The sequence below is a fragment of the Gallinula chloropus genome (assembly GCF_964237585.1).
Source record: "Gallinula chloropus genome assembly, chromosome: 1".
Lineage (NCBI taxonomy): Eukaryota > Metazoa > Chordata > Aves > Gruiformes > Rallidae > Gallinula > Gallinula chloropus.
This window is the reverse complement of record NC_140085.1, coordinates 25,444,605-25,459,486: the sequence shown is the minus strand read 5'-3', so window position 1 is coordinate 25,459,486 and position 14,882 is coordinate 25,444,605. Positions and strand designations below refer to the sequence as shown.

At 40.2% G+C, this 14,882-nt stretch overlaps 1 protein-coding gene across 1 annotated transcript in view; it reads right to left on the bottom strand.

Moving 5' to 3' along the window:
* Positions 1–14,882, bottom strand: part of KIAA1549 — a gene marked incomplete at both ends in the record, with an annotated part of 147,858 nt that overhangs the window by 40,268 nt on the left and 92,708 nt on the right. The window contains 4 exons of the mRNA XM_084273031.1: positions 926–1,110; positions 2,916–3,093; positions 10,754–10,899; positions 14,013–14,072. Coding sequence (XP_084129157.1) covers positions 926–1,110; positions 2,916–3,093; positions 10,754–10,899; positions 14,013–14,072 — 569 coding nt within the window. The remainder of the gene's footprint in view (positions 1–925; positions 1,111–2,915; positions 3,094–10,753; positions 10,900–14,012; positions 14,073–14,882) is intronic.

Sequence of the window (14,882 nt, the reverse complement as noted above, 5' to 3'; positions counted from 1 at the left end):
ACCATGGTGTACAGATAAGGCTTGTTACGGAGCCTGTTACTGTACGACTGAACATGAGGTGACAGTACAAGAACACGACTGCAGTACCACAGGATTAGCACAGGCAGATTATTTTGCCTTTCATAATGCCTCTGATGGTATAGTCAGTAGTATTTTTGACACAGGCCGGCTCTCTTCAGTTGTAAAAAGGAAAAGTAGGATTTGTAACACTTCAGTCACTTTTCCACTCTTTTTACTCAACACATCCTTTGGGAAGATCCTGGATTACATACTTTTTAATTTACAGACTTGGGCAGGAAAAAGACTGACCACTGAACTTCTCACAATCTTAACCCAGTCTTCCAATACTCCAGCAATCACACTCACCCATTTGGTCTCATGCAGATCCAGCTAATTAAAGTTCTAGTTCTGCAACAGGTGCTCTCAATGGCGACACAAGAGCCCCAGCAGAACGCAGAACAGCACAGATAGGCTCGAGCAAATTTGAGTTCCAGCATGAGGTATAATGGATGGTGTGGTTCAGCTGTCAAATTAGTTTAGCAGAAACTCTCCAAAGAAAAATTCAGCCTTCTGCAGAATACAAGGTCGGTGATTCAACACTCAGTACATTTCTTCTTATTCAGTCCTAGCCAAAGCCTTGAAATGAAGTGATAAAGAACAGTTCCTTTCAGCCTCAGTGCCCACATTTCAGAAGAATGGGCCTATTTAATGCAGTATCATACACCTAGGAGAACAAATAAAACACTGTGGCATTCTTGACTTTAACTATCATTTGACTTCTTTCCTATTTTTTTTTCCCTTTAACTGGAAGCCTCTAAAACTACATTTCCACACACTGTTTAAGGATTCTAGGTGTTCCCAAGACTCTCGCATTCGTCTATGCCTAGAATACTCAAGTTCCTTTCAGCACAGCTTTCCTTTTTACCTTCTGTCGCTGCTGAATGTTGCTCATCGTGTCTGGCTGAAACTCCAGTTTGTCTGTTCGACAAAGTTTCCAGTATAAAATAATAACGATCAGAAGCACCACAGCAACTGGGACTGCCACACCAACAATAATCCATAGGTTGCTATTCTGTGTCTCTGAGGTGGATTCTTTCAACTTCTCCACAGCTGTGAAATTAAAAGGAAGACAGCGATTTTATGTGGTTATAGGTTTTAAACTGAGGACACTTCAAGGTTATGTATTTTTATGGTCTTGGAAATGCTAGTTTAGGAATTTATCAGAAACCAGCTGCACATCACAGGAAATGTCATACCACTTATAACTTAACGTATGTCATGCTCAAGAAGCATGGGGCAGGTGATGGATTGTTCTGGCCTACCTTCTGAAGGTCTGTGCTTAAATTACTAATGAAAACAGACCTCTGCCACATCATTCTGTAACCCAAAACTGAGTTGACATAGTGAAATGGGTACACAAAAACGACTTGCCACTAACAAAGGTGAGAAGGACTTTTCAACATTATTGCCTGTTCTCTGCTTTAAGGGGTTTTATGAGCTGCCTCTTCTCTTAGTTATACCTTACAAATTTGCTTACCTTCCCCACCAATAATCATAGCCAGTTTGAAATCAGTAAGACCCTCCTCCTTAGGCTGTACTGTTCCATTTGTTTTCTTATTTTTTTTCTCTGTTTCTCTTTCAGTGTGTGAGATCCTTTAGCACCAAATAGAAGACAAAACTACTGGAAAGTGCAATCAAACCAGCCACATGTGTAAAAAGTGAACTGGAAGTTTCAACAGAACATTCACTGACAGAAAACCACTGCAGTGACATGTTTCTAGTCAAACCGATGCACTTTCCTAAAATGATGCTTTCAGGTTAAAAAGATTTCTGTGCCATCTTATTTTTATATATAATTTTATTAATAGCCTTTCCAACGATGAACCTAGCGATTAAAGGAATATATTATAATTCTTGTATTTTACGCATCTGACAGCTCAATTATGACATTATAGTTTTGTTATAAAAATAGCCTCTTTTGTATAGTTTCTTCCAATAAGGTGAAACATGTAAAAAATTTATGCATGCCTGTACCCTGCGGTGTAACATAACTAATGCCTCCCTATTGCACAGAAAGCAGAAAAGGTAATTAAGCACTCATATCAATGAGGTATTTTGTAGGTCATATACATGTCTGTTATTGTTTTAAAATACTTTCAAGTTTCTTTCCTAATCATAACATGGAATTTTGGACAGTTCATCTGTCTTGCTCTTTACTGCAAATTATTTCTATCAAGCTTCCTGAACAAAGAAATTTTATGACTTTATATGACCTGTTGTGTTTCTTCTCATGTGTATCTAGAAAAGGTCACATTACTTACATATTACTGATGGACAGATATAAATATGGTCAATCAATTTCAACAGAGAAAAGGAACAGTTTCTTTTTGCTTATACCCTCCAAAATGCCCCAAGTAGCATTAGCCTACACCTTTAACTCACAGAAACAGTAACTCAGACAAACAAAAAGCAGTGACCTGTGTTAAACTTCAGTGCAGCTAAAGGAAACACCCACTTCACACTGATGCTCTCCCATCCCACAGCTGTGGGTTTTGTGCAGCTCCTGGTCAAGATAAGCCATACAGAAATACCGGACTAGCAGAAAGAAGTGAAAATGGCAAGAAGGTATCTAGTTAGCACAGTATATTTCTAGCACATGCACTGAAGTGAATGCAGTGAGGCCTGCATTTAGGAGCCTGCTGCAATCCCAGGCTCAGCAGTCTTCAAGAGGAAAGCAGCACCTCATCTCTGACTGCAAGACTGCTAAAATTTATTTCCTCGGGAGGGTTAAAACTGCATCATCCCAAGAACAAAATGCTGCACAGTGAACACTGCACAGTGCTATAATCTCCAAAGCTAATGTCACCCTTCCCATTTCTCTTTGCTGGAATCAGTGTGGATTTGACAGGGCTTACGCTGTGCAACGGTGCCTTCGATGCGGTATCCAAGGATGATTGCAGCCCGCTGGATATCAACTCTGTTCATCAGGTCTGAGCACTTCAGAGCACTGAGTCTCTCTCCATCTTGATCCTCCACAAAATAGATCAGCTCCACAGGATTGTCAACACCAACTAACCGTGACACGTTCACAATCTGAAAATAAATTGGATAGCTTTCACACATTAAGTTGTGTTTATTTTGGGCTCCCATACATTTGGTCTTTCAGTCCTTCCCCTCTCTCACACTTCCCTTCAAAGGGCCTGGACTTTAAGGACACATCTAATACAAAAAAACATTTGAAACAGCTTTGCCAAGACAGCATCAGCATCTGTCTTACTTGTCACCACGTGCAAGCCCCCAGTGATTAAAAAATTCCATTTCGTATTACGATGTAAAAATACAACTGCTGCTAAAGAACATTCCTCCACCTGTGACACCGAAGAATATGATGTCATGCTAACCATGCAACTGCTGTGAACTGGTACAGTTTGGAAATTGTCAATATCCTGAAAAGTCTGATGGGAAGATGTGGATTGCAGAGTGCTCCAAAATGCCGTATGCAGCGAAGGCAACATACACACAGGCTAGTTCTCTTGTCTAAAAAGAGCTTCAGTCAATGTTGGGCAAGCACAGATACACAGGGCTAATACTTGTTATTAATAGCTTGCTTCTAAACTAAAATTCAGGATATTTTCACCTAATATTTACAAAAGATTCTGAAAAGTCTTCTAGGGGAAGACAACATCACAGGAATAAAATATCAGTGTTTAATTACACAAGTATTACTCAAGTGCTCCAGGACCCTGGAGAATTTACAGAAATACGTTTTGTAACCAAAAAGAACATTTCCAGGGAAGCGAACCCTTCTATAACACATTTTTAATGAAAACCTGAAGTTTTCCCTTCTTTCTCCAACTACTTGTTTCGTGCCAACATACAGATCCAGTAGTGAAGTAAGAGAACCACTTTCACTCTAAAGATGCCAACACCACATCACCCTGGAAGCCTCTTGCGCATTTGTCTGTTAGTAGGAGCTACTGAAGAGATTAACGTGATTGCACTTTTCCTTCTCTAAACACCTACTTTGACTTCGTTTTGTTATTCATAACACACACTCCTTTGTTCCATTTTTTCCAACTGTTAAGCAGCTACACAGGCAAACACTCCCTTAGCTTCAAATAGAACTGTTTGCTCTTTCTCAGCGAAAGCACCTACAACAGTCACCTTCATCCTCCACACAGCTCCCCCCCCGGCATTCACCTTTCTTCAGGAAGGAATGTATTTGACACTGTGGGAAGCAATTCTGCTTGCCTTCTTCTGAAGATGTTAATAATCAAAAGAATGCATGCTATGAGGAAGCCCTGTAGATATTCTCTAACCACCAAACATCTACATTGCATATAAGGATCACATAACAATCTTGAATTCCTGTAAAATTAAACCTCATATATAATACCTCTCCTCTGTTTAATCATTTACATATTATGGTGAGCTCAACTTAGAATTAAGCCAAACAAATAGTAGGGGGTATTCTATCAAGTAAAACAGAGTTTGAAGAGCTCAGAAAGGAATTGCCAGATACAGAGCGATGTATTTTGCTTCCTTCAGAACTATCCTTTACTAGGAAGTACATATTTAATAAATTAGAATCTCAAACGCTGCCCATGGGCTTGAAGTAAAGCAAACAAGACAAATGTTTGCATGTCTGAGGCTTACAAAAGCAAAGCTTTTTATTTTTTAATTTCCTAGTTTCCAACAAAACAATCATGTTGAAAGGAAAGCTGTGTAATGTTCTACCTCTACAGGGATGATGTTCTGGTCTTTGGGGATGTCAACTCAACATCTCCTAAAAAGGCATTTCCCAATCTGGTAAAAACAAGGTATAGAATAGAAAAATAAATCAAAAAAAACCCCAACCAAACTAAATCCAAAAAACACACAATTGTCATGAAAGTATTCTAAGGTAAATCAGCTGAAAGCAAAGAGCATCAGACACATTTCCTTTAAGAAACAGAACACCTACAAATAGAGCAGAAGAATGTGCAAATTTCTGAAACAGAACAAGACCTGCTAACAGGCTCCATTAGCCAGTATTGCTTCTCATCCTGAATGCTATTCACTTGTCTACCAGCTAAGGGGCAACTGTACTCATCTTGAGCAGGATAGAGTTAATTTTTTGCACAGTAGCTGGTCTGGGGCTGTTTGGGATTTGTGCTGAAAACAGCGTTGACAATTAAAGGACTGTTTAGTTACCACTGAGCAGCACTTACACAGAGCCAAGGCCTTTGCTGCTCCTCATACCATCCCACCAGCGAGTAGGCTGGGGGTGTACAAGGAGCTGGGAGGGGACACAGCCAGGACAGGTGACTCCAGCTGACAAAGGGATATCCCACATCATATGGCATCATGCTCAGCATATACAGATGGGGGAAGGAGGAGGAAGGGGAGATGTTTGGAGTGATGTCATTTGACTTCCCAAGTAACAGTTATGGTGATGGAGCTCTGCATTCCTGAGTATGGATGAATACCTGCCTGCTGGCAGGAAGCAGCGCTTAACTCCTGGTTTTGTTTTGCTTGTGTGCATGGCTCTTGCTTTAGCTATTAAACTGCCTTTATCTCAATCCACGAATTTTGTCACTTTCACCCTTTTGATTCTCTTCTCCATCCCACTGGGGAAGCAAGCAGCTGTGTGGAACTTGGTTATTGTCTGTGGTTAAACCACAACAGCAACCAATCCCTGACTGAAGGTAGCAGAAGAGTGGTAGTTAATAAGGCTTTAACACAGACATTCATCAGCTGCAAGCCTGCAGCTGGTTTCATGGAACCCAGATACATCATTAGTTAACAAATGTCCACAACTTCGTATTTCTGCTTCAGCTGGGCTGCCTTTACCACTGCCTGGCCTCAGTGCACAGAGCAGAACGGTGTACGGACAGGCATTTGCTTTCAGGACAAATGAACCCTTCCTAAGTAGCAGTTGACTCATACAGAGCAAGGGAGTTGAAAGGCCACACAGGAGAAAGTTAATGGGCTCTTTGTTTAATTTTACGAAACTTCTCTGTGTGTAGCAAAGCTACACCGAAAAATTCAGAAGATGCTTAACTTGAACTGTCACACCTTTTCCTGGTGTTGTGAAGTACCCAAGTAGTACAGTAATTATACGTGTGTTATACACACAGGGGAACAGTCAGAAGCTGGCTAAGTGGGTTAAAAAAGGAACTTCACCACAGCTGCCTTTAGAAAGGGCTGAGGGGAGGAAGGCCAGATTCCAATGCAAGTTGACACAACTAAAAGAATACAATTTTAACACCAAATTAAAACCAAAAGTATATGGCTCCCTGTACTGAGCAACAGGGATGGGTGACAACAGTCAGAGGGGAGATAGGAAGATAGGAAGGAGGTATTTTGGCACAGTATAGAGAACACAGGAATGAGCATGAAGAAATTCAGAGAAGGGTGGAGGTGCAGGCTGGTGTTGATGAACTAAGCTCACTGATTCAAGAGTTTAAGTTATGTGATATAATTCTTTCTGAGTGCAAAGTATTTTATGTTTGCTCACACTATAGTAAGGGAAGATGCAGGCAGCATTTCAAATCTAAGGGGAGATGAGGATGGATTTCTGTTCTGGAGAAGCTGATGGCTGAACAGAATTTTCTTGAGGTAAGCACAAGGCACAACTAGACTTGTACATTAACTCAGCAGCTGTGGCAGTATCTGTACTTCAGCTTTCATCTCTGTCACAGTACCTCACTAAACTTTTTTTTTAAATTAACCTCTGCAACCCCAAAAATGGCACACTGGATATGCACTGTTTGTTTACAAAATTAACGTACACAGCCACATTGTTCATTTTTTTATATAGTTCCTGTACGCTAAGTTTTGTGCCATTTTGCTCCAAATTATACTCTCTGTGCAGCCTCAGACGGGTTCTGTCCCATATTTTACAAAGGTGTCTCAATCCTTGAGAGTGCCAGGAATGCAAGTAGAGGCAGAAATGGCATGGAGCAATGCAGCCCATATGTAAGGAAGCATTTAAGCATTTTACATTTATGTTTTGGCAGTGAGGGATGACATAGGGTGGGAGAAGATACAGGAATTTCAATACATGGGATGCAGAAAACAAAAAAGACTTTTTCAACTTCTGCATAATGATATCATCTTTGTTGATACTAGATGTGTGCTTAACCTCCACAGAGTAAAGGCTTAACTGTGTTCAGGTGTCAGTAAATTTAATTTCAAAAGTGTTTTCAAGTGAATATCGTAGGTCAGTGAACAGAGTTGCCTTGGTAACCAGACCCAGCTCATCACTGCAAGTGGGGAAATGCAGGAGGCGGACAAGCATTGGCAGTGTTGGTCAACCAGCGGGACGTCCCAGTCAGCAACCCTGCCAGGAGTAAGGAATCCCTGGGTGAACTAGTTCAGGGTTTCAAAGGCACAAGCGTTACTTAGGAACAAGCAAATACACAGACAATCTTCCAAATGCTTGTAACAAGGATTATTTTCCCTATTTTCACTACGTTCTTTCCTTAGGAAAGAACACCCCTCCTACTCTCCCCCCCCCAAAAAAAAACCCCACAAAAAACCCCAAACCAAAAGATTCTGCTTTCTGCCTTATTAAAAGTAGGATTTCAATGTCTGGTCAGCTAAATTAAGCTGTACCATGGTCTGAACAGTTCAGCAGAAAACACAACACAAAACATATGTGAGACAGGAGTTGCACGTAACCCGCCCTGGGCCAGAGCAACCTCCACAGGAACCTGTCAGGATGGGAAACTGCTGCTTATGGGCAGCCAGCTTCCTCCCAAGGTGTTTTGGCTAGGGCTGAGCAGGTAGTGCCTGCCATAGCACCAAGCACTCACCCGCTCTGCCAAGTAGGATGGGGCAACGGCGATGCCAAGGACGTTTCCTCTGCTGACTATCAGACACTCAGCCAGCCGAGAAACTGGCTTGCCAAAGCAGAGGTGCAAACAGGCTGTGGGTGACCTGACAGAGGGGCAAAACACCTCTGAGGAAAAGGTCAAGGAGCAGCAGTCCCCAGAGGTGATATTTAAAAACCTAAAAGCAAGACTGGGCCTTTACTCAGATTACACATGTGGGAAAGACACCTAAGGGTCTGGCAGAAAACCAAGAGAACAAGCCTCCGCCCTGATGAACACCCCAATTTAGTCATTAGGTCCTCTCATAGCTACTACTTCCTCACCCATGGTACAACCACAGCATCACCCAATGTGCTCTTAAATCAGAACATCGTTCTTTCTGTCACTAAATAGGATCAACTTTTTACTTTCTGTTAGGTTCAAAAGACCAGTGTGACAGGAAGGAAAATTAATTATTTTTGCCTTAGCTTCTCATGTATTTGTAAGCAACTATTGAGACATTTAGTTCATCAAAAAATGGAAAGATTTATGATAAAATATTGACAATATATAGCATGGGGCCCATTCTCTGCAGATGCAATTCAAACAGCATTGAATGTGTGCCTCCAATCTGCAGCCACAGCAGATATGTATTAAAAGAAAAAGTAACACTTGCTCTGTGAAACATCAGTATGATCATTACACAAAAATGAATGGAACATCTCTGGTCTGGGATTTCAGAGGTTTTTAATATAATGATTATAAACCTTTTTCTTTTTTCGTTTTTTTTTTTTAATCATAGTATACCACCTGTTCATGGTACAGATAGGCAAACAGGAGGGAAAAACTTGTTCCTTGGGCACCTTAAGTAGCCCAAAGATCTAATTCAAAGTCTCCAGATTTAAACAACTATTTTTAAAATTCTTAGATCCTAACATGCGCCTTTAGACATGAAATCTAAACCTCACAAGGTATCGCTTCTATTTTCTTAGCATGTTAAGGGAAACCAATAAGCCTGCAGTAACATTTACAAATAATTGCTTCACCTTCTGACCCACAGTCCTGATTTTCCAGAGCTTAGAAATGTCACATTTCAATAGACTATAAACATCTTTTAGCTTAGGAAAAACTCCTGTCCTCCAGGGGCTTAACACAAGTGAAATGGGTGTCTAGTCTTTTGTGGATAGATGCATGTCCTGCTAATAAAAGTAACCAATACTTTGATGTTGCTGGCAGCTTCTGTTCTTATTTTTACTTTGTTGTGGCCTACTACTGTAGTAGTTATTGGTTGGTGTACAAGAAATACATACGGGAAAATCTGAATTTAAAGCAGAAGGAAAATTAATAGCTCTCCCTGAAGACACAAACAGATGCATATATGCAACACGCTTCAAAACCAGCTTGTAAACTTGGCTATCAGGAACAGAATTAGCAGCAGTAAAACATTGCCAACAACTATGGACCAGACCTTCAACTGACAGGGCAGCATCCTTGAAAAAAGTGGCCTTCACTCGAAAGGACCTCTTAGCAAAGTACCACCTTCAGCCTTCTACTTCCATACTCCTTCTAATACAGTGCTAACCCAATCTAATAGTGTGGGCTGTGAGCGCCTGGAGAAGGCCTGTGTTATCTGAGATGATACGATATGTTGACTGTAACTAAGGGAATCCTCCACTGCCCACAGACAGCTGCGTGCAGACTCTGCACTAATTAAGTGGCATAAATGAGCAGTGCTGCTGTTTGGAACATAAGCTGCAGACCTTATCTTATGTCCAATAAAAAGTCATTAACAAAACCCCTGTATTTTCACTTTCCTTTAGCTAGAAAGGACCTGCTTGTAATTTTGTGTATGCAAAAATAAACTACCTGACCTTTATTGTGTAAATTAGTAAAACTGTAATCTATGTAAACATGTTATAGGCTGTGGTATCTTTGCCAGCAACATAAGGAATATTTAATGTACATGCAAAAGGAGGACTGAGACATAAAGAATAAAGCGCAATAAGAGCTGTTGGGAATAGAAGATCTGAAGCAGACATCTACCTATTTATAGCAATTCAAAGATGCACAAAAAACCTAATCTCAATTACTGAAACAGATGTTTGAGACAGGAAAACAGAAGAAAATCCTAACATCTGGAAATGTAAGTAGTAGCAAAATCTGTAGGATTAAATTAAATAAAAATAATAGGTGTGAACTACTAGAAGGGTATCTAAGTATACCAGCTGTCAATGAACTAGTTGGAAAAAGTAATTTTTAAGTAGATGAGCCATTAAGAAGTATTTTGGCTTTCAGTTTGTTGAATTGACTAGAAAGAACACATGTGAAAATTTAAAACTTAAAACTGAACATCCAAGTCTGCCTGGACATTATGTGAATAATTCCACCTGTGACAAAGGAGCACTGGAATCCAGAAAGCAGAAGCTGCCATGCACCCAAAACTTGACACGATTAATCACTCTTACTTGAATACCACTCCTGTGACCAGGAGTACCACAACAAATAGGCAGTTAAGGGGTAGGACATACTACTCTACAGCTGCATCAAGCCGCATATGATTCTATTTCATATTTCTCCACCACCACCAAGGCAGAACGGAGACATGTGAAGCAGTTGTTCCAGCAGAGCACTTTTCTGACTCAGATGAGCATCCTGTCTCCTTTTGCGAGGCACCTCATGTAAGGCAGACTAGATCGCAAGGTTTAAAAATAGGATGTTGGTAAAACAGTTTTCCATATTATTTCATCAGAATTTTTTCAGTGGCCACTTAAAATACTCAGTTGCTTCTATCTGTTGTGTTTAACTTAAAAGACAACAAGTATCCAGAAGAACCGTAATTCAGGTGCAAAAACCAGGACATACGCTTTGATCTTTCCCAACAAAAATTCTACACAACATTAACTTATTCAATAATTCATTACCCTTTATTTCTTCCTCTGACTTTGAGCTCTTAATACCTGCACAATGTTGCTGCCTGCAAAACTGGCTCGTCTCCATATCCGCCCTCTGACCAAAGCCTCGTTTAACAGGTGAGCCAGTTTCCGCTCCATCTCAGCCCGAAACACTTCCTCCTGAATTCGCTGGTCGACGACACCCAAGAGAACTACATCACAGAGAAAGCAACCCAAGAACACAAATGAATTAGTACAACTTCTCAGTGTGGGGTTTGTTTTTTTTTTTCAACTTCAATTACAAGCTTTGAGTCACCCTGTGACATCTCAGGGACAGCTCAAGAGCAGCTGTATTCATATGGAAATACTGCCCAGTTCGGCCACAGGTTACATGTTGGAACAGAGAAAGGGTTAAAAGAACAAAACAAACAAAAGGTAAAAAAAAAAAAAAAAAGTAGGACAGAGGGCATTTTTGGAATCTCAACCAGCCTAGACAGACCTGAGATATCAAAGCAACAGTTTCAATCCTAAAAAAATACAAACTTACGAGCATTCAGTGAACTGTGTAAAAACAAGTAACAGAAAATTCAGTCTCAGCTTCTCTGACACAACTACTGCAGTAAAAACATTGTTTGGAAGCAATACAGAGGTGGAAATGGGCAGGGAGGGAAAATGTTCAGAATCAAAGAGAAAAAATAGGAGACGGTCAACGAAGCTGCATATTCCAAGTGCATTTTCCCTAGAGAAGATAAAAATTAAACAAGTATGGTAATTGCAGCACACAAAAAACACCCTGGTTATCAGTCCTGCCCACTTCCCAACCCCAAGTACAATGGGTCACTGGGGCAGCTAATTCTAGGAAGAATCCCTGAGGAAGAACACATAGGAAACTGCAAAAAAGTACAATGTTTACTAACAAGATGGTGTCCAGTAGGAGAGAAGTGGAGTGACATAATTAAACAACCCTAAAGGATAGTAAACTACCTCATCACTGACTGCCGTAAAATAATTCAGATTTCATTTCTGAGGCTCTCCACTATAATGGTTTATATTTTTTAAAAGTCCATTCTTCAGTAAGTGTCTTCATGTTTATTTAAGTGTGGTGCTTAATAAAAGCTGTTCAATTAGATAAAATCAATAAATATAATTTTAATTTTTAAAACAAAAAATATTAAACCCACTTATTTAAGAATTTTCACTGCAGATGTCAGAAAATGGAAACATTTTCATGATTTCTACAGAGATCAACAGCATCTGCCTTCTAAATTCAATTCCAGACTGAGTATTGCAGAATTAAATAGCGGAATAAATAGACAGTGCCCTTAGGCTATTATATACAGCAAGTGGAAGACCATTATTGCCTGTGTATTGAATTTCAGTATCAATGAATTATGTTTAATAGCATGAACTGGATTCAACAACTGAGAGGGATGGCTACAGAGAACATTGCATAGCTCAACTTCTTACGATTACTGGGATACATGCACATATATCTGGGTAACCTAATACTAAAATCTCATCTTTACGTGCATTAGTCCTATCATTTTCCTGTGCCATGAGTCATTACTTGTACAATACAATATACAGACTGAAAGGAATGATCCATTTTAAATCTCCCAGCTCTTCTCGTGCTGCCTGCAAGAACTGGGATTACAAAAAATTCCTCTACAGGAAAAAAAGTGCTGCAATTGGCTTTCAAAATCTTACAGACATGAAGTTTAGAAAACCCAAAAGGGACTTGAGTTTTGAGCTGGAAGAACCTTTTTTTTTTACTATAGGATTTAAGTGACATTCCAGCAACAACAGATAAAGCAAACCTAAGGCTGAGCAAGAGAGAGTGGGGGTATGACCAAACAAGTCAACATAAATCTCCAAAGAAGGATTACATTGGATGTGGGATGCATGCATGTTACTGAATATGATCTGAAATAATTTTTTCTTCTCTAAAACAAACTGTGTGAGCTTCAGAAGATACTTGGTTTCCTGCTTAAAAAGTAAGCTGGGTCACTGGTGAGTGGACACGGGTATTCCTAAAGAAAGAGTAAAAGTCTATACCACACGAGGAAAAGTTGTGGGAAGACAAAAGTGTATCCAGTGGGGCATCTGCACCCTAACAGCCACTTTTACTGAGCATAGCTTGGTCACCATTCAGGCTTTCTGCTTAAAAGAAGCAGGTAGGACCTACAGCGTAGAGACAACTTCAACAGCCTTTAAGCAATCTAAACGTGACAGCTCAACACTATCTGTGAATTACAGAATAAAACATACAGAAGACTTGGGTGGGAGGGATCTGCGGTGAATGAATCAAAAAAGATCAATGAAATGTGATGAAACTCTTCCATGTACTCAGAATGTAGCTATTTTCATTCTGGTTTGTTGCTGGCACATTTTGGTAGAAAGCTGCACACCAATAAAGTTTGAATTTTCACTTAAAATAAAAACCTAAAAATCAACATGGCATATTGACAGCACACAGAGTAAACGTTCCATGCCTGACAATGCATTTTGGTTCTGGCAGGGGTAGAGTTAATTTTCTTCCTAGCAGCTGGTATAGTGCTGGGTTTTGGATTTAGGATGAGAATAAAACCGATAACATGCTGGTATTTTAGTTGCTGCCAAGCAGTCAATGACTTTTCAGCTGCTCATACAGCCCCACCAACAAGAAGGTGGAGGGTACCCCAGAAGCTGTGAGGGGACACAGCCAGGGCAGCTGTCCCAAACTGGCCAAAGGGATATTCCAAAGCATAGGATGTCATGCTCAGTATATAACCGAGGGTTGGCTGGGAGGCAACGTGGCTCAGGAAGTAGCTGAGCATGAGTTTTGTGTGGTGAGCAGTTGTGCTGTGCATCATATCTTCCGTATATTTTATCATCATTATTAGTAATATTGTCTTCCTTTTCTGTCCTATTAAAGTGTCTTTATCTCAATCCACAAGTTTTACCCTTTTTATTTTCGACTCTCTCCCCCCATGCAACTGGGGCAGGGAGGGGGTTGAGTGAGAAAATGGCTGTGTGGCTGTTTTAGCTGCCTGCCAGGGTAAAACATGACACAACGTAAGTTGTCTCACTAAGAATGAAATGCTTTATAGACAAAAACTACTCTGTGTGCATTATCAAGGAATTGCGGTAGCTCATTCTAGACCTGGGAATTACATTTCCCAGACATTACAGGTCACTAGACCTTTGGTTTTAGAATCTGTTCACCTCAGGCATGTTATTACCTCTTAAAAATGCAGCACCCCCAAGGTATCAACATTTATGTTGGCTAGTTATCCTGCTAACATAAATAATTGCACTCTTTCTTACTCACAGAGACTATACGTACCTGTTCTCACCCAGGAAGATTTCATCAACTGAGACACATTAAGCTTAGGATAATGAAAGGCTGAGGGGAAAAAAAGAGAACGGAGGAAAAACATCCATAAGAACAATATTCTCAACAACATACACTTGAAAAAGAAGCCACTTCATAATTTATACTGTCAGCAAGCATTGCATTTACACAGATGCATTACTAATCCTGAGGCTATGCAGGCACAACGGTAAGGAAAGTGCTCCGAACATGCACTCCCCACTTCATCTCCGAACAAAGAAGAAGCTAACTGAGGCAGTCAGATTTATTACCTGGAAGATTTCAAGTTGCTGTACTGAAGTTGTTGCTCCTTCATACTTGAAAGTAAAAGCTCACTTGTCTGAACTGTGACTTACTGAGCTAACTGCAGGATCAGACTTTTGCTCAAGGGTCAATGAGGCAATTCATGAGTGTCAGAATGAAAATGTAACCTTCTCTGAGGCAGAAACTACACAGAAACACTTAATGTAAAGCAGGAAACAATACATTTGATTCGTGTTCCAGTCTTGTGCAGAGGGAAGCATTTAAAAAACCCCACCACTAGTATTTTTTCTTCTACAAATAAGACAAATAATTGTATGTGGAAACATTGCTGTGGACACATCTCCTTAATTTTGTTTGGCTTGGTGACTCCAGGCTTTCTTAATTTCTCAGTTCTTCCACAAATCCTCTGCTCCAGAGTGAAATCCTTGCTCCAGTGAGCTATATAAAGTCAATTTTCACTGACTTCAGTAGGGATAGGATTTTTCCCAAGGTATCCACTGGAGAGCAGTAAAGATATGTTGGGAAACAAGTGAAGATGGGGGCTGGGCCAACAGTTTGCTCAAAAGAAGTCTTAAGCTT